The sequence below is a fragment of the Pygocentrus nattereri genome, chromosome 18 (assembly GCF_015220715.1).
Source record: "Pygocentrus nattereri isolate fPygNat1 chromosome 18, fPygNat1.pri, whole genome shotgun sequence".
Taxonomy (NCBI): Eukaryota; Metazoa; Chordata; class Actinopteri; order Characiformes; family Serrasalmidae; genus Pygocentrus; species Pygocentrus nattereri.
The window spans coordinates 26,717,042-26,738,216 of NC_051228.1; the positions used below are offsets into that span (position 1 = coordinate 26,717,042).

The 21,175-nt window shown below is 36.9% G+C and overlaps 1 protein-coding gene across 1 annotated transcript in view; it reads left to right on the top strand.

The window, feature by feature from the left end:
• The first annotated feature begins 2,492 nt into the window (after positions 1-2,492).
• The window catches only part of palm2akap2 (PALM2 and AKAP2 fusion), a 141,636-nt gene continuing 122,953 nt past the window's right edge, over positions 2,493-21,175 (top strand). The window contains exons 1-2 of the mRNA XM_017719754.2: positions 2,493-2,593; positions 10,762-10,969. Coding sequence (XP_017575243.1) covers positions 10,929-10,969 — 41 coding nt within the window. The 5' untranslated portion in view covers positions 2,493-2,593; positions 10,762-10,928. The remainder of the gene's footprint in view (positions 2,594-10,761; positions 10,970-21,175) is intronic.

Here is a 21,175-nt window from a genome sequence, read left to right on the forward strand (position 1 = left end):
TTAAACCTCAGTGTGATGAAAAGTTGGTACTGAACTGACCCCAGTGACAGCTTTAAGAGCGACAAAGTTTTTTAACAAGTGCCACAGTGCAAAGCAGAGATTTAAAGCAAAGACAATTCAGCCACTTCTAAGACAATTCCCCTTCAAAGTGCCAGACACTTCCGTTTTACTGCTAGTCCTGTCTATCACGGTTAGGAGAACTTATTTCAAATACAGAATGGACAGCTGTAATGAAGTGCAGCTGACTCAGTCACCTGCTGTGAGGTCTTTGCCACAAACCCATCGGAAAGACAGTCACACCTGGAGCACAAAGGCCAGCCTGACACCACAACTGATGAATTTCACAAAGCACACTCCTTTAAAAGGTGTAACAAATTGGTGTCCTCTCACTTGATTTGTAATAAAGGCTTGTCAGCAGACAAATTCACAGACAGCGCTCAAATACAAGATCCAAATACTAAGGAACATATAATGAGGTAGCAGTTGTGAACCTTATGAGGTTCATATTATGAGATTGACACAGTTGTGAACCTAGATGGGTTCTGGATGCTTGTTTGTATAACAGTGTATCTGAGCATGGAGAATATAGAGGTGATAAGAAATAACATTCTTCAAATGTTGCTTTAAAGACCCACTCCATTAATCCAATGGATTCCTTTTCACATTCCAGAATGAGCAGGAATGCTATGATTGGCTACAAAGTGTCACACAGTTTTATGAAACACACAGTACTGTGCAAAACTCTTAGCCATCTCAGAAAATATATATGTAAAGTCATTTTTCTGGGCATTATGCATCACACAATGGCAATATTTGGTACTATTTTGTAGGAGAATGTGGAGAACCACTAGGTGTTAACAGTGTTCTAGATATTGACAAGATAAAGCTCTGTAACACTTTGTATTTTTATATTGTTAATGCTGAGTAGCATTTCTATGGATAAAACACATTTACTGCCACATGAAATACACTATGTGTCCAAAAGTATGTAGACAACCCCTCTAATTAGTGAATTGTCATTACGTGCTGACCTAGGTGTTCAAACGTGCACACACAGCTTGCATAGAAAAGCACTGCAATAGAATGGGATACTCTGAAGCTTTGTGTCAAGGTCTGTTACGAAAAGTGTTATATGAATAAACTTTAACTTGACTGGCTCTCAATTGTACAGTTATTGTACAAACTGTAAAATGATCCATAAAAAACATCCTCAATATAATATCTGATAATGATCAGCACTTCAGTTTTGGAAATTGGAAAGTAAAGACTATTTACAGTGCTTTGTAACCAAAGCCAAAAGGTGTCTTGAAATCTAATGCTCTAACAATAAAAGTACAGAGTATGGTTATAAAAAAGAGACATTCACATGCATGTCCACTAGATGGAGACTATGTTCTAAAGTTGTAATATTTGTGGTCATTACTTGCAGTGTCATTGTGTGGTGTTGGAGATGCTTTACATGGCATACAATACTGTGTAAAAATCAGAGACCACCTTTATTCATTTAATTTCCCTTCAAAACAGTAATTCATGTTTCAGGAGATATTTCTGAGGAGATTCTAGATAACTCGCTTGCATAAAAAAGTGGAAAGTCAAAGGCAAACAAACAAAAAACAGAAGTTTCTAAAACTGGGGTTCAAAAATACAGAGAAAATGGGGCCCCTTACAACCGCCTGGTAGACCGCCAAAACTGTCCCCATAAGCTAAACAGTACTCAAGGCTTTCATCTCCACTCTTGCTTCAGATCTGAGAAAAACCACAGGTGTTTCTGTCCATCCTTCCACTGTGAGAAAACTCAACGGTATGGGTCTGAAGGATATGTAGCTGTGAAGAAGCTCTTACTGAGACTTGCCAGTCAGACGCTGAAGATGCTGGTGTTCTCAGAACAGTGGACTGTTCCTCAATGACAGCGGGTTTAGAAATACCTATTTGATAAAAAGTAAAAAATGCAACCAAGTTTTAAGACTGAATTTTAAGGGTGTGGAAAAACATGCCAGCAGATTTCTTTGAAAAAACTGAAAGCAAATCTCCTGAGAAGAATGGAAGGTGTAATAAAGGTAAAGAGTGGACACAATAACTGAAAACAATTTGTGGTTAGTTAGTAGTTTTCTGTTAAATATGTTGTTTGCTTGTTCTGCTTAAAATGTTCTTAATGGCTGATTTTACTGGAAATAAATGAAGGGTGGTCTCTCTTTTTTTGTACATTTAAAAATGACTTTATAGAAAGCTATTAAAGTCTGCTCACTTTGCTTGCCTGCTTTTGTTTATTGATTCAGGGTCTGTTAAACAGTGGCCACATTAATGTGAACTGATCTATCTGTGGACTTTAGCTGTGGAAGTTGTAACAGACCTGTAGTGACCCTGACCAAGGCCTCAGATGAGGTGACAGCAGGGACAATATCCACTACTGCCTAAACAACTGAAAGGCTCTCTTCTGTCCTGTAACGGAGGAAGAATTCTCAAAAGAGAAACTAACAAAGCTAACATTGTATTATCAGGCAGTGATATCTGTTAGCACTCTGCTAGCCTTGTCACTCACGACCTTTCTGTACAGTCTGCCTATGGAAGGAAAGCTCTGAAGCATACGCAAGGAGTAAGTGAATGCCTTCAATTTTTTTTCAGCTGGGAACAAAAACAACAGCGCCGTTTGAGAGCTGAATCCAGCTGGTTAATAGTAAAAGGTAATGCATAGGGCCATGACACTGCAAACTGATCCCAGTTGCTCATGATGCGTGTCTTCTAGTGGGGAAAATATGCGTGGATGGCCTATATGACAACACGAGGCCCTTTAGGAATGCACAGGATCGCGTAGCAGCTAATCACTTGTGAGTAGTGGCTACTTCACAGATAGGTTTGTTGGGCCCACATGCCTGTTGAGTTATCTGTGGCATGCTTCTTCTCCTTCCTCTCTGTCTCCTCCCAGGTGCACAATTAATCAGCCGGCATTCCTTCGCTAATATCTGCTCCACCTTTATCCAATCAGATTAAATAGCAAGAACAAAAATGAAATTCTTCTCTACACTTTTTGACTTCATATGGTCACTCTAGAATAATGAGATGTCTTGGATAAAATATATTTCTTTATCCATGTGTAAACCCTGTCTAAGTGTTGGGGACAATATTCGGTGGAGAATGCAGAGCTTCATTTGATGTTATCTGTGTTTCTGGTTGTTAAACGGGATTAGGCTCTGTAATGTTCCCGTGTGGTACTGATTTTGCATCACAGTGATATCATTCATTGCTCCAATTTATATTTATATTTATTTAATTCATTGCTCCAATTTATATTTATATTTATTTAATTCATTGCTCCAATACCGTTATATATAAAGTACTGTGCAAAAGTGTTTTTCAGCAAATTTTTAAACAATTTAGTTTATCACAATATACATTAGAATAAAGTCATATTCATAATTCAAATAAACACAAAACTACAAAAAGTAACAAGAATTTCTTGGGTCCATATTTTACCTTGGCACCTTCACAGTCGCCACAGAGATTCGTTAATATCATCAATTACATCATGAGCACAATTTACTGAAGCACTGATTGGTCAAACCAGGAGCTGCTTTTTAACTACATATAATACTGGGCTTCCTCGAGGAGAGGTTTGAAAATGGTTAGATATCCATAACATCACTATTACATATATATATATATATATATATATATATGTATATATATATATATATATATATATATATATATATATATATATATATATATATATGTATGTATATGTATATACAGTCATTACTTAATAGTCTATACATTTTTATTCAAATATTAACACTTTTCTCAGCAATTAAACACATACTACACATATAAATAAATTTTGAAAATGTATAGTACTGTATATATATATATATATATATATATATATATATATATATATATATGGTACCGGTATGTATATATATATATATATATATATATATATATATATATATATATATATATATATATATATACAATTTCATATGCATGTGAAGGCAGACGATCGAATACCTTTGGCAATATAGTGTATATATAGTAATAACGTACGTATAGGGTACTTTCTATTGGCAGGTGGCTGTCCCAAACCATAACTCCTAAATTTAAAAATAATTCTTACTTTTTCTGCCAAAGCACAAGTATTTTAGTATATGGGCGGAGTCTTATCTTAGCCACGCCTCTGCATTTTAAAGCATGAAGTGAAAGATAGATCTCATTTTTTTAAAGTCTGAAAATGAGTGTGAAACATTAAGAATTGTCACTACTGAAACTGAACTTTTTTGTGTTTTAATGGAAAATATTGTGATTTTATGCTCAAAGCTGTGTTTGCAAGTCATGTACTGCCTAGTGTTTGTGAGTCCTGCTTAAAATTAGCTAAAATTTTCACTGCCGAAACACTCACTACTGAAACATTTAGTAACGTTTTGTTAGTGGGAAAGTTGTGGCAGTGGTATGAATGTAAGTGACAAAATGTTTAACATTTTAACATGTTTTTTTTAAAAAGAAAAACATAATTAAGGTTTAGGTTCATTCAAAGCAAATTTATTGACGAGCAATTGTAGTAGGTAGTAATCGAGTCCAAATGGTTTTTTGAACAAATTAATAAATGAATGGTTGTTTTGACTGGAAATGGATTAAATGAAGCATGTTCTCTGACTTTTGCACAATACTGTATGCAGACTGTAAGCTTGAAAAGGACACAACAAAAAAAATATATTAGAAAAGCTAGGTGTACATGTGTGCAAGCCCACATACTATGTCTTTTGAGGATAGCACACGTATGAAACTTATATCATCCAACCTTCTTACGAACTCCTTTTTTATAGTGAGCCTTACCATGCTTGTTCTCAGATAAGCACATCTGGCCTGTGTCATATGACCTCAGCCTGATTCTGATGATCCTGTGTCTTTTAATGAGTGGAAATCAAAGTCCTTCTGAAGATAATTGCTGGTCATATGCAGTGTGTTTGACTGCGTAGGTCTTGATATGTAGGCAGATCCAATCATCAGGGCATAGACTAAAAGGAGAAGTATTCATTTACCAGCACTAATATGTAATACATAAAACCAACTCAAAGCTCAAGATTTTTAAAACTACCAGTGAAGAGTTCCAGATGGTGATGATGTCTTATACAACATCTACAAGAAGATTAAGGAAGAGCAGATACTTAGAAAAGCCTCACTTGCATTCCAGACAGTCTGATAAGGTTATGCCAAACTGCGACTATAATCTCAAACCTCTAAAGTGAGTGACACACAGGCATGCACAATCAAGGTCTTATCCCTTTACAACTAAATGTGACCTTGGATTTGTCCCCTAGATGCAACCAAAAATATGACAACCAGGCATAATCTCCAAATGATATAGACTTTGCTAGAGACAGAAATAGAGCAAGCAAGTTCATTCTTCAAGTAGAAGTTTCAAATTTCCCCCTTTCATCCAAATATAGTTCATCTGCCAAGACATGTTTGATGTCTGAATTTTGTTTTCTTTGTTTTTTCATTTTTTGTAGTTTTGCACTGGTACTATGAGGTTAATGTAGTATTAGAAGCTTATAATCACCAGAAAGCATCCCCTTGTGAAAGAAAAATGCATTTCATAGTGCATATTTTTAATGCTTTACATTTTGCTTTAATGCATAATGCAACCCCCCCCCCTTAATAAGACTTACCACTTTTAATAGAATAAAGGGATTATGATTGGTTGAAAGGAGTTTATTAATGGTTATTAATTAGATCATGAAGAGCTTAAAATCATAAGTAGTTATAACATAAATAAAAGGGCAACAGTGACCTACTGTTTACCAAATACTGAACTCACAATTTGTATTCCTGGTTATTGATTGAATGTTGATCATTCAATACATTGTATGAGTTTACATGCACTCAATAATCCGATCATAATCGGATTTCTGCAGTTATCTGACTATTCAAGTGGTCATGTAAACAGCTTACTCCAGTTACTCTTAGATCGTTGTAAGGCCTAGAAATCCCATTAAGAACCGATAAAGAGAGCTGGATTTTTGCTCAGTAATCAGATTTCTCAATGTATCTTTACTCTGATTTCTTTCTGATTTTTCAGTCTGTACATGTGCGAAAACAGACCACGGCACCGGAAATAAGCTAGCATCAAGCACAACACTATCAAAGCGATGTGAAACCAACTACATGCTTGACAAAATTAAGGATTTTAGTATTCTTCACATTCTAAATGATGTACATTCACATTTTCAGGTAAAGTCACACAATGTTTTAAAAAAAAAGACGCAGCATGAAGTTTGAGTTTACATTATGTTCACGTCATGTCTTCGTCTGTGAGTTTATTGTCTGGCTGCAGAGCAGAAATCCAATTACTACCTCACTCATGACCCAGAGTTTCACAATATCTGATTACAGATTACTCACAAATTTCTGATTTTCTTCAGAACGCACTTCTGCACATATTCATGCACACCGACTGTTTATTTGCTGCATTTAACATATTATAAAAATAAATGTGGCCTGTGCGGATTTTAGATTTTACGTTTTATTTTTTCCAACATGTTAAACTCAAAGCAAAGAAATGTAATTTGTGCACTAAAATTGCCAAAAGTGCCATATTTAAGTTTGTTCCCTATACAGAATGTGTACTTATTTTGACTTAGAGAACCACAAAACATATAATTTGACCAAGGGTGTTCAAAATCCTGCATACCACTGTTGTATCTGACCCCAATCCGCAAACCACTGCAGAATGTTGTCAATATTTATCTTCCCTGTTTCTGCCCAGCACACACATTGTTGTCCCTGACATTCTTTCTGCGGGCTATGAAGCTGAATGCAGCTTTCTGATTGGTCAGTTGAGGTAACAGGTGACAGCTGGCCCTCCACCACCTGCACCAAACTCCCAACATGTTAATACACACATACACACACACACACACACACTCCCACTAATGCTGCCTTGCATGCTAATAAAACACCACCAGAAACATTTCCTGCAGCGTTCTTATGCTTCTGTAATGCCATGAGCAGGACAGGTAAACCTGAACTCAGGTGAATGTGCATTCTGTTCACACTGTGATTTGTGTTTTGATTAGAAACTAAAATAATGTCATTCCAAAAAGAATGACTAGTCTTGCATTTTTAATTGGGATATTAATAGGAAGGCAAAAATACATAGAAAGTGCAATTCAGCTGTATTGAATGCAAAATGTCATAATAACAGTAACATTTAAATGACCTGTATCATAGTAAATTGAACATTGGTCTTTTTTTGGAATAAACGAGTGTAAGGTAGTATGTAAATGCTGTTAAAGTTTTCAAAAAACGTACCATTCTTCCAGTCTTCAATCCATATATGGAACCTCAACCTGAACCACAACTGTTTTTGCACTGTTAATTAATAACCTGTATCAGTTTAGCTCTGGCCATTCACACTAAAGTTATAAGTGTTTCAGCCTGAACTGCTTTTTTGAATGAGGCACAATACAGGGCAGCTAGAACAGAGCTCATGCATATCAATCTGAAAGGCACAGTGACAAATACAGCCTGTTTATATTATTTATAATATTATTATATGTAATATAACATTTTGGTACATAAAGTCACATAAATGTTGTAGGTGTCTATATGGAAAGAAATATACAAACATGTATTTTCTTTACAAGTGTCAAATACACAGTTTCATTCCAAAATGTACCCCAAACACTAAAAAACATTAAGCAAAATAATATTTTTGGTTTTTACAAAAAATATTTTTGTAACATATTTGATAAATACATTTAACATGTTTTTTTCCATATTAGGACTGGAAGTAGTTACATTTTTAGTATTCAGTGTTTTTTTTTTTTTTTAATTATTTAGAAGCATATTGTACCAACCCACTATTGACTCATGCTAGCTCCAAAAATCTTAGGATGCTTGGTCCTGCAAGCAGAAACACACAGGGGTTCATGCTAGGTGCACACAAACAGACCCAGAAGGGATTATTGTTTATTGTTGTTTATGTTGTTGTTTCTTTAGTTTAGGTTGTATATATAAGTTATTTGCTATCATCATTTTGTGCTACGGGTTGGCCACTGTAAGGGTGAAGCCTGTGGCCAGTGATGACCTCCCCCATGGGTTTTTGCTTCAGTATGTGCCTTTCTGCCCAGGTGTTTAAGAGCACATCTTGTGGTGGAATCATGGTCCTCCCTGTATCTTACACTATACCGACACGGCAATATTATACAGATCAAACTGAATCAATTAGAATCAAAATGTGCTAAAATTCAAGATTTAATGATTCAGTGAATCATGGTCTAAAGTCTTATAACAAAATTGAATCAATGTAAAGTGATGTCAGATGTTTAGACCTCTGGTTATTAACTTAGAAGACATGAGGCTCAAGTCAAATTACATTTGGCATTATAAGCTAATTGTCTCAAACACATTCTCTAAAATGGAGATTTAAAGTAGCACTCTGTTAGCTTTGCTGGATGTCTACTTCGATTCTCTGTACAGCCTTGAATAGTTTTACTGGAAATAAATTCCAAACAACTTGGCTTAAAAAAAACAATAGCTGACACTGACTTAATACACTGACCTCACCCAATGACCTCACCACTTTACACACCTCAGATCAAAGTTTTCAGCTGTAATATGTTAGAAATGTTCTGTCCATCGCCTTTTAGGTGAGCCCTTAGGTTTTACTGCCTTTATCCCTCTAAACTGCGAACATTATTCAAAAATCAGGCTATTGCTAGGTTTCCTTGGTCATTGTCAGAACAAAGCACCATATCTCCAGAAATTAAACTTCACAAGTGAAGAAAAAAACAATGTAAGTTACAGTAACAAGATTTTTGAACTATTTCTACTGATCTGTCTGCTGCTGTTTTTTTTTCAAACTGTACGTTACAGTAAAAATACACAAAAATGGAGATACATGTTTTATTCCAACAACAAAAAATGTAGTTATAGCATTAAAAGAGACTGTATGACTGAGAGGAGAGAATTTTGAGAACTTGTGCTGGATTTTTGGGCTGCTTCTACTTTAAGCTAAACCCCACTTACTTGATGAACAGAATAAGGGCTGAGAGATGGGCCTGGAGAACAGGGAGGAGAAGGGATGGCAGTGGGTGCACAAACTTTCTCACAGTAAACACAGTGAACTTTACAGGAGAGAGCAAAAATGTTCTTAAATGGCAAAGTAAGTTAATTTAAAGTGATTTTATTCAAAGCAGTTTGGGGGCATTTGTATTGGTCCAACCATCATCAAATTGTCACGTAGTGTAAAACAACAGCTGCTAAACTCAAATCATGCAGAAACCTACAAATATTGAGATAGTTGGGTTTTCTTGGACAGTGATGATAACCAACTCTGTTAAATGTTAGATTGGAAGGAGGAGGAGCTTCAGCATGGTCCTCCTCTCAAACTACTCTCATTTAATCTTAAGAATTACCCAGTAACCTAACGTATAGGCTATGCAGCTAGAGAGTGCTACAGAGTGACATGTTTAGCCTTCCTTTGAGCTGTTTCTTCTAGAGGCATAGGTCTTCCATATAGTTCAATACCAAACTTTTTCAGCTTCCAGAATGAAATTCACCCTGAAAAATCACCCTCCAGGTGATCAATGTAGTGTGTAACTGAATTACAAAATCAAATTTCCAACAAAATGTTCAAGTAACTTTATCAAGTTTAAAGGTGATAAATGTAACAATCTCATGCTCAACTCAGCTTCTTCAGCACTTCTGTACCTGCCAGGTTAATTTTTATGTTCCAGTAAGTCTATGGAGCGTTTCACACCCCGTCCTGTTTGCTGAATTGTATAACGTTTGTTCTGTTTCTGGCTAATTTTGTTTAGCTGCTCTGCCAACTCAGTAGAAATGTGCATTGCTTAGGTGCAAAGCAGTCATTACTTGGCAATTGGTGCTCAGCAGAATGTACAATTACTGTGAAAAACTGTGCTGTTATAACAAATATCAGCATGGGTAGAACGCCTCTCAGTCAGTCAGATTGTGCCATCTGAACTAACTGCTTATGTCATTTTTTTTGCAGTGTATGCTAGTTAGCCATCATGACATCAAACATTTACTGGTAATAGTAATGACAGTAAGTGCATTTACATGCACTTCATAAGTCAATCATCAATCAATTAGATTTCGTCTGTTATCTGTTATCAAGTGGTCATGGAAACCGCATACTTTGATTTCTTAGATCGGATTAAAGCCTAGAAATCTGATCAAGAGAGCTGGCTTTTGACTTACTACTTGTTTTTTTCAGTGGATGTATGTCTTCACTGTAATTTTATTTCAGTTTTCTCAGCCTGTGCAAGTGCCAAAACAACAAATGCAAGCCTAAGAATGGAGAAAAGTAGAGAGAGCAAAGGGTGAGGAACTGAAGTTTGGGCCCACACAGGCCATTGCGGTTTAAGGGCCTGTATGAAGTTTGTAATTAATGCTGTTTATGACACTTGTTAGTTGTGTCTTATTCTCATTACTCTCAGTGCTGCCATTTAAGCTTATATGATCCATAAACTGCATGGTCAAACATGACAGTTTGACTATAATTTTAGATTAGATTGTCATGTTGGATATTTATGTACTATACATTTTATATGCTCTATCTATATTTACATATTGCATCATCCATATACTGGATTCTTTGGAAGAATGAAATGGAAACTTCTGGAACATCAGCATCAGTCTATGGTGCATGAGGCGGTCAAGGTTAGCATACTGTCTGTAGTATTAAACGTTGACTCCTCCCTTCTTCCTCTCTCTCTCTCTCTCTCTCTCCTCCTGCAGGCTAGGCGGAGGACATGCTTTCTGCTCACTGCCATCCAGCACCCAATTGATTCTGCACCATACCCTAAGGTGAAGGAGTCTGTGACAACAGCGTAGAGGACAACAGAACGAGAGAGAGAGAAAGAGCAAGGGCAGGGTGAGAGAGAGAGAAAAGAGAAGAGGCTGCCATGATGGGCACACCTCTGAGGAGGAAAGCCCCGGCTTCTGAGTGAGTATCTCCATTTTCCCTCCTTTGCCTCCTCCAAAGGGTTGGACATCACGGCCAGGTTGCCATGGTGACGGCAGCCGGGGCAACGGGAGGATGATGATGCGGTTGCTGGCTGTCTGCGCTGCGGCTTCCTGTGTCTGGATGTGTGCATGTGTGTGTGTGAAACGTTGTATGTGATTGCATGTGTCACATTGTGTCAATGAGGACACTCAGTTTACATAAAGCAGAAGCTGCATTTTGTAGCAGAGGCAGGCTGGAGTGGACAGTTCTAGCTTACACCAAACACTGGGTGTTATCTCCTGGTTCATCAGAAATATGTTTGACGAATACATGTGTGGTTCCAATTAAAGTGATAGTTTGACCAAATAATCACATTTACATGATCAGCCCAAATATGTCTGCTGTCTGAACTTTGCTTCTTTACTTTTGCAAGGAGAGACGAATATCGCTAAGTAATAAAAGAAGCATGTATCGCACCAAATAATTCAATTCAAAATCCAGTTGTATAGCATTTCCTTTGTCACCAAGCATAATAATATAAATCCAGGTCCAGGCCCAAAGTGGCTAAGAGGAACAGTGATAAATATCGATGAAGGACAGAAACCTTAAGAGCAACCAAGACTTGGAGGGGTAATTCATCGTTCTCTGGTGAACAACAGAACGAAACAAACAATAAGAATTATGTAAGGGTAAATAGGAAGGTGATTAATTAGCATTTTGCTAATTAGCAATCAGCATGGTGTAAACTGCAAGCATAAGAATAGACAAAATATTTGGCTTCAGTAAGGTTGTGTAACATGCTAGAAGGAGACAGACGCTTGTGGTTAAAAGGGTCAGATGAGGCTTTACTGATAAAGACAATATCCTAGTATGTAGTCACAAACAAGCGAAGGTCATGCACAAAGACAAACATAACACTAGGCACTCAGTCCAAAAACGGGCAGGCAAAGACAGCAGAGTAGAGAAAACGGGCAAAAAGGTCAAAAACAGTAGTCAAAGGGCAAACAACCGAAGGGTTAAAGCAAAAAGCAGAGTCGAAAAACATAAACAAGAATCTCACAGACAACATAACAGTCACTAGATCAATGATGATTCAAAACTTCACCACCAGCCTATGCTAAAGCCCTGGCTTATAAACCTAACTAATAAGGTCATGTGACATATCACACATGCAACTCTCTGACTTTCCTCTTCAGTTTTGTTATAAATAGCCTGAGAGGTTGAATCATTAGATTACAGTGCACATTTTCACTATACATCAGTGTTTATGGACGTTGTTGGCACATGGCTTTCATTGTGCAAAAAAACAACCGTAACTATGTAATAAGAGAAGCATATATCTTACCAATTAATTCAAGTTCAGTTCAAAGTACAGTTTTGTATGTTTCCTTCATCAATAAGCAGAATAACAGAGACCCGGGTGCAGGCCTCAAGTGACTGAGGGTGACAGTAACAAGAAAAACTCAATGAGGGCACAAAATCTCGAGAACATTTATAGAAACAAATAAAACAAAACAAAACAATGCAAATTATGTAAGAGTGAATAAGAAGGTGGTTACTTAATATTTAGCTAATTAGCAAATAGCATGGTGCAAACAGCAAGTCCAAGAATGGACAAAAATATGGACAATGTATTTGGCTTTAGTATAGCTGCTTAAACTATGGGAGAGTCTGACATTTCTCTCCAGCTTTGCCCTGGAGCTATAAGGCTAACGTAGCTAACAAGTAACAGAAGCTTACAATCACAAATAAATATAATGCAATTGTCTATTTTATACACAACAGTGCCACACAGTGTCAGAAACCAAATAAGCACATACAATTTGAAATTTTTAACAACTCAAAGCTTTTGAGGCAAAGCTGAGATGATTTAAGCATTCAGTTTTGGTGCATATAAGCTTCTACTGCTTGTTAGCTGCATTAGCCTCACATCCCAAGAAAAAAACTGAAGAAGCCAGTTATGTGAATTTGATTTTTTGTCAAACTATCACTTTAATGTAAAAAGTGCAGTACAATGAGTTTCTGAATGATCACTGTGTGTGTTGATCCATTGTGTTGAGCCAAAAGCATTTTAATAAAAAAATGCATTTATTGATATTAAATCAGCAACAAAACCCTGGTGCTCTGACAGCTTTAGAGGGCAATGGTGAGTAAGTGGTGAGTAATATTTGTTTAGTTGAGCTCAAGTGGTGTTTATTTTATTTCTTTTATAAAAGGGAAGGAAATTGTCGATTATAGGTCCTTTAAGCTTCCATTTACTTGTCACATTTTGGACAGCAGTCACTCGGTCAGTAAGAGATGGAGCCACACATAGTATCAGAGGCCAGTGATTACAAAATTGCTTTATTTCCACTAAACATCCAACCATGAGCAATAGAATAATTTTTAAAAGTGAACTTTATCTGAAACTGAGTGAAAGCTGAAAATAAACTTGACCTGGTCAGACTTTACAGTCATATGTTGAGATGAAATCAATTACAGGGCATGAAGAGTTCACAGGGAAACAAACCTCACAAGTACAGTATGTTTAACAGAAACTAAAACATCTGCTTCTCTTTCCTCTGTACATCCAGTGAGAAGCACTATAAATAGATCCACTGAAGGGAACGGCAGTTTTTGAACAGCAAACAAATGAATTAGATCTATTCAGAGATAGAGACAAGACAAGGAAAACACAGTGGTGAGGGTGAGACATGCTCAAATGCCAAATGCCTAAAAATGGGCATTCATGGTTCCTTGTGTGCTGATTGTTCAACAAGCACAAGTATAGTCAGCTGGCTATATTCAACATTCTGAACTTTGAATGTGTGATGAGTGGATGGTTGGCAAATGCTTCTTTTCAAAACTCCCAACTGTCAGCAGTGGAAAGTTTAAGCAGCAGTGGCAATGTTTTTTGGGGTTTTTGTGACTAAGGTGTGTCTTAGGTATGTCTAAGGTATATTTTACTTTCAGGACCACAGTCCAGACAGTACAGATCTACGTATGAACCCCCTAATACACCCCCACCCCCCACACCTTGACAGGCCTTGGCTGGTAACAATCTGGATGATGTTTTTCTTCCGTGTCCAGTATTTCCATAAACAATCAGAAAGGTCAACTCATCAGATTGCAGTACACATTTCCTATTTGCATCAGTCCATTTCAGCCTAAAGAAGTTGGCAGTGTTTATGGATGTTATTGACATGTGGCTTTTACTGTGCCCAGTACAGTCTTAAGTTGTATTTGTGGATGCAGTGAGGAGCAGTGTTTTTTGACAAATGATTGTTCAAGTATTCCCGAGCCCATGTGGTGATATTCATTACAGAGGCATGCCACTTTTTAATGCAGTGTCTTTTAAAGGATCAAAAGTCACAGGCATTCAGCTGTAGTTTGTGGCCTTGCACAGATTTTTTTTCCTGTTTCCCTGCACCTTTTAAAAATATGGTGACTTATAGAGTCACTAAAAAAATCCTTACAAAGCAGTAGGAACTTTTCAAATCAGTACTTGTTAACGTATCTGTGCAGATGTTTTCTGAACATGACTTAAGATTAATTTAACTGTAGTGAACTACACTCCAATGTAGATATCATTGATCATTTAACTTGCTTGTGTGTGTTTTTGTCACTGTACTTCTTCTGCATTACTGAGTATATAGTAGTGTTACAATATTGATATGAAATTGAATCCAGTGTACATTAATTCCTCTCTTTTCCAAGTAATTTACTTGGTAATTATTTGAAAACAATTTGTAGCATTTCATGGGACATTTTTTGTAGCAGTCATCGGAGTTTGCTGTAATTGTGTAGGTTATGTAGGTTTGTTGATTGTCTTCACGCAACTGTATCAAACAGAATCTTTGTACTGGATCATGTACTTGGCTAAGCCCAGGCAAAGCCGCACTAGGTCAGTCAGTAACTGTCTTACACCAGAGCAGCTGCTGGTCTGCAGCAACAGGTGGCAAGACAAACAGAGCAGGGTCCGAGGGGAAAGCAATGGAGATGATGAGGGCCATCCTCCAAGGCCTCTCTGAGCTCCAAGGGCATTACAGAAATTTATGGCTTCCTCTTAAAAAAAAACAGCTGTCACATGGCTGTCTCTGGCTGCTCCTGTAGCATTTCTAACCTAAAATCTGGATGAATCTCTAGGATTAAAGAGTTACATTCACTTTCAGTGCTTTAGTGCTGATTCAGCAGTTTTAGCACGCCTTTCTTGGGAGTAAGCTCAACCAGTCTGTTCACTCTAAGGTTTGAGGCTATATTACACTTTAAAGAGGTTTTGAGGTTTAAAAAAAATGTTCAGCTAAACTTACAATTTCTTTGCTTGTTTTAAGAAAGTATTTATTTGCATTGAATCAAACCAATAAAACTGCTTGATACTACATGAAGTCATTTACTTAGATTGAACCAGACAGACATTTTTGCCAGCATAGGCTTACGGCTGTAATTGTAGCATAAGTTCTTAAGGCTAACATGGTTAAAACCTGTTGCTGGTGCTTTACAAGTTATATACTGCAGTTGTAGTTAACAGTTACAGGACTGCAGCTGTCGCACTGCAACCTCCACCAAATTAGCACTGTGAAAACGTCTGCAATGAACAGAACACACAGTGTAGTGCTATACAATACTGATAATGTCAAAATGTGTTCCAGTCATATCACAGTATCAAGATATTTGTTGTTTTAAAGTTAAAGTTTGCATTAATAAAATTAATGAACACCTGCTTGCTTCTGGTAGTCTGGTAGTATGCCAAAAATTGGCATAACAAGTGTGAAATACACTATAAAAAATCGGTTTGTTCATTCAAACTCAGAAATTACTCAAGAAATGTAACTGTGTTTATTCAACAAAAATAAATAAATTGAATGAAACAGTGCAAAAGCTACCATCCACAGTATTGCATATGTCAAAGCAGCACTATGTATGATTTTTGATTGTTAAAACCACCAAATTCCACCAAATCTCCACACTTTAATGTAAGTTTAAGTAAACAGACGCTGGCTTTCCTGGATTTGTTCTAAATCAATACTGCTAAGACTATAAATCAGCATTACTGTGTGATGCCTACATAGATTATATACACCAATCAGGCATAACATTATGAGCACCTCCTTGTTTCTACGCTCATTGTCCATTTTATCAGCTCCACTTACTCTATAGGTGCACTTTGCAGTTCTACAATTACAAACTGAAGTCCATCTGTTTCTCTGATACTTTGTTAGCCCCCTTTTACCCTGTTCTTCATTGGTCAGGAGCCCAATGGACCCTCACAGAGCAGGTAGTGGGTGGTGGGTGGTGAATCATTCTCACATTCTCAGCACTGCAGTAACACTGATGTGGTGGTGTGTTAGTGTCTGTTGTACTGGTACAAGTAGATCAAACACAGCGGTGCCGCTATATAGTAAGTGGAGCTGATAAAATGGACAATGAAAGCGTAGACACAAGGAGGTGGTCATAATGTTATGACTGATCGGTGTATCAGCCAGCACTACACTGTAAACACATACACAGACACACACACACACACACACACACACACACACACATTTTCTAAGCCGCAGGGTGTGGCGAAGGCAAGATATTCCCTGGACAGTCTATCGCAGGGCACAGTCTAAACAGTTTAAGAGATTTACATATTACTTTGCTTAGTTGAAAGTATTTGTTTGTCTTAAATAAAACCAACTAACCTGCTTGTTACCACATATTTCTTAGGTTACATAGTGGAGCAAATCATTTTTACAGTGTAGCTGTGTGGCCCTCAGAGATGCATCTGGCTTATAATTACCCAGCCGGACTGCAAAATTTCATTTTTAGTTTAAATATATTAATTTTGGCTTTGGCATTACTGTTATTTCTGTTATCAATATATTAATATGTTCTAGTTTCAAATGATTATTTCTTTGAGAGTTTTGATAATTCAATTACTCCATGTTGGTGTAATTCAACAGGTCAATCATTTTGGTCTGTATGTTGAAGACCAATGTTTAATCAAGTCACATTTTTCATTATTTCATTGACCAGTGCGCCTTCAGTATATCAAGACATGACTGTAATACGCAGTCCAATTGTCCATTTTATGTATCTCTAGTGCACAAACAATACAAACATTATCTGGCTAATACATTGTAGTTGCACTATAAAGCTATTTTTTTTGAGGTGCCAAGATTTGTACCCAGTGTTCTCCCCAGTTTAGTCACTGCTGAATCTCCCTATTAATGATCCCTCCTCCGACGACATGATGCTACCAAGCTGGGAGGGTAAAGGCTTGTGATGCAATTGTGCCTGTGATGGCTAGCACAGCACAAGGTGATATGCTCTTTTGGACAAGCTACACCTATGAACGTAGTAACTATTATGCAAGAAGCACAGGATATTTGGCTGACAATACTTCTCTTAGTCTCATTCACCAAAGAGTTAAATAAGAAATTTGCAAGTGGGAGCCACTTTTTGTTTACACTGGGTGTGCAGACATAGAACTGAGCCAAGAGTGCTGACAAGGTCCAGAGCAAATCCAACCATAAACACAGGGAAGGCCAGGATAGAGCAGACTGCATGGGAGAAAGAGCAGAGTTAGCATGCGTCACATTTCCTGGGTCATGCTTTAAGCGTGCCCTGTCTGCTAACCCCATGGTCACAAAGACAAACTATTCCCAGCAAGTAACACAGGCATTCTGTGTGAATAAACCTGCAAAAAAAACATTTTTATTGAATTTCTCAAATATATGGACCATTCTACCAAATTAGATCAAATGATGGTCACACTTTAAAAAAAAGATCTTAGATCTTATTTATTTAGAAGAATTCTGTTATGATCTGTTTAAAGCTAAACATTAATTAAAATAGTAGTAAGTTAAATATGTACAAAATTATCAATTAAAGGGTACTTTATATGGGTTGTCCCAAACCCTACCCAGTAATTTCAACTTGTAAAAAAATTACTTTTTTTGTAGCATTGTTTTTAAAAGCTGTCTTTGATTTACTTTTAAATGAAGTTGATATTTTTAGATTTATTATGAGTTTAATTAAATTTTAAAATTTGTATTCACAAAATTCTGTCTCATGTTTTCATCTCAGTATCAAAACATAGAGCTTTAGTCAATAGGCAGATATCATGGTGATATAGTGAGCAATTCCCATTGTTTTGAACATATCCCATTGTTTTGAAGTAAATGGGTCCCAATGTCTGAAAACCAGTGTGGGATATTAAGAATTCACATATTTTCTGCAATAAAGTAAACTATGCTTTAATGAAAACAATGATGATTTTATTTGTGTAAAACTATTCAAAACTGTGTTTTCTAGACATATATTAGCTAGCGTTTTTGAATTCTGCTCAAAATGAGCTAAAATTGTCAGCACCAAAACAGTCACTACTGAAACATTTGGTAAAGTTTCATTAGTGTTATGATTGTTTTGTTAGTGACAAAATGGAATGTTCAACAATGGATTTTAGTGAGGTGGCTTTCAGGTGGCCATAGAAGTACACATGTTATATTTTACTATGACCTTGAATGCAGCTCAACATACCAGATTGTAAATATTTCAATAACTATTCAGAATTCAACCCAAGATCTTTTTGTATTGTTGAGATGATTTCACTACCTCATCATAATTTAACCAATTTGTACATAATATAATATATTGTCTCTGTTACAAAACCTTAATCCCCATGCCTTATTAAGATGTATGTTAATGTAGCAGTATTATATTCCTAGTTAATTTTTTGTTTGAGCCATTTGTACTGTACCATTCATCATCAAGTGTTCATGCAATGTAATGTTTAGAATGCATTTTCAAAATGGACCAAAGAAATAAAAACTTTTAAAAATGTTTTGATAAGAGAGCATTAACACTTAAAGACACAAACCAGATATTTGACAATTCATTATTTTTATAATGTCATAAAATCACACATTAACACATATTCACCTGTTCAGCCTAGAATAGTTTAGCTCCACCCATTTTCAGCCAGAACTGCTTTTTGAAAACTACTGATAAAATATTTTTAAAAGATTAGTTTGTTCTAATCTATAATAAATATTAATCATATTTCAGCTACTAATTCCTGTCAGTGCTTAATAAATAATTAAATTATTCAGACAGCACTCCTTAAATCAATTATAAAGTTTAGCACTCCACTTCACGCAAGATAAATAATATATATTCAGGGCAGTCTGTCAGTCTGTGGTAAATCTTAATATCATTTATAGCACATAAGTGAGTTGACCGAGTGCAAATGTATCAATGTGACAACTTCAAGAAGCCAAGCACAACAAAAGAGCCCTCAGACACTTCATGAAATATTCATTGTAGTCTAAGTTCATTTACTGCTTGGTTCGGCCACCTAAAAATTAGCATATCCTGCTGCAGTGAAGTTAAAACAAACATCAGCCATTAAAAATGACACGTTGGCAGGTTGACCATAAAAGTCGTGGTTATTTTCGTCCTCAGACCTTAAAAACACAAGCATTAGCTCACTAGAGGTGTGTGTGTGTTTTGCTTTAAAAGAATTGGAGGGCCGTTTGCTCTGTATTTATTTGGTTTCTGATTCCCAGCTTTTGGATTTGGGCACATCTGGAAGGCATTAGTCTGCCGCGCTGGCTCGTGGGATGAGGTCACCGTGCCAGAGTAACAATGTTGCTTTTGTCTGTTATGCCGACTGATGACGCTGCGGTGAAGCCAAGGGCTGCAGGCAGAAAGATAAAACAGCCAATAAGAGAGTGGAAAGATAAAACAGCCAATCGGACGAAGGATCCGTTCACAAGCGCCCAACAAGTGACGTAGGTCACCGAAGCTACCGGGCTAATGGAGCTAATTCCAGGCCAAAACGAAGCTTATGGCCACCAATTAGCATCATGTAAACTGCAGGCCTAAATTATCACATACATGCTTCAAACTGTGTGAAGTTGTTAACCCCTTACATGGCCAGTACATAAAGTTTTATTATACACTTCTACAACCTAAAAATAGCTCCAACAGTGTGCACGGAAGTCCTTGTAGTTACTGCATAATAAGCCTTAGTATGTAATGACTGGGATTTTAAGTGGTTACATAATCTCCGATAGACTTAATTATGTGGTTTCTAACTCTGTATGACGTATTAAAATAAAATGCACTGGACTGTGCAGCCTTTTTTCACTGCACAAAGTACTGGAATGTTTAACACCAGAAAACTTGAACCACTCTATGTTTTTTTTTTGGTATCTACTCAATATTGGCACCAAAAAGAGGGCATTTTGTTCTGTCTGGGTAACATTTGCAGCTGAAGCCAACAGCAGTTTAGCAAAATCCTTACTCTTCCAGGTGAAGATAAAATCACCCAGCCCTGTTACATCACCAACTGGTTGCACTAGTATGTACACTTGAATGACGTGTTAATGTGTTGGCTGCTATTTTGAATGCACACTTTGTAAAGAGTTTGCTAAGGTGGCATAAGCTGGTTTGGAAGATAATGCTAATGCTATTACCATCTATACTTGCTTCTTTAGAATGTATGTCTGGGCTCATATTTTCACTAGAGCCGTCGAAGTTAATGTGATAACACAATCTCACTTTAATGCAGTGCCATTAATGCAGGTTCTTTTTGACCTTACGAATCACCCGTAGTTCAAGCTGCAAATTGAACGTGCACCACTCTAGCTTCAAGGGAATCAAGTTTATGAGAAGTCGCTCTGTACTAAAAGGGGAAATTTGGGGAAATTAAATTCTTCACCAAACCGTCCATTTAAATATCAGAATGAAATGTTAAAAATAGCCGTCCCTCTGTCGTGCAATCGCTGGTGAATTCTTACATCTTTCAATAAATGGCAAAACAATACATGTTCATAAGGTCTGTTACAGTGTGGTGCTGACAGGCAAGCTTACTGTACACTGACCTGGCCAAACAATGCTCCACAGTGGCCTGTTGAATGATTTAGCCCACCGTTCTGCAGAGTAGGTGGACTCACTAGGCTTCTGAAGAGTGGAGCTGCAGGGTAGGCGAGCCGCGTGTTCTGCGGCTTTCAGACTATTTCCAGTAGTTACACAAACAACCAAGAATTTCCTCTCCTCACCAACGATGGCCGCCACAGCAATTTATGCTCCGCCAGGCAGACAGACCTACAACAGATACTTTACAATAGATTTTGAGCTCCAGTTATCTATCTCTGCACTGAAAGTAGTGATCTTTTGAATTTGCTTGATTTAAATGGGCACATCATTTCCATTTTAACAAACTATATTAAAACAACT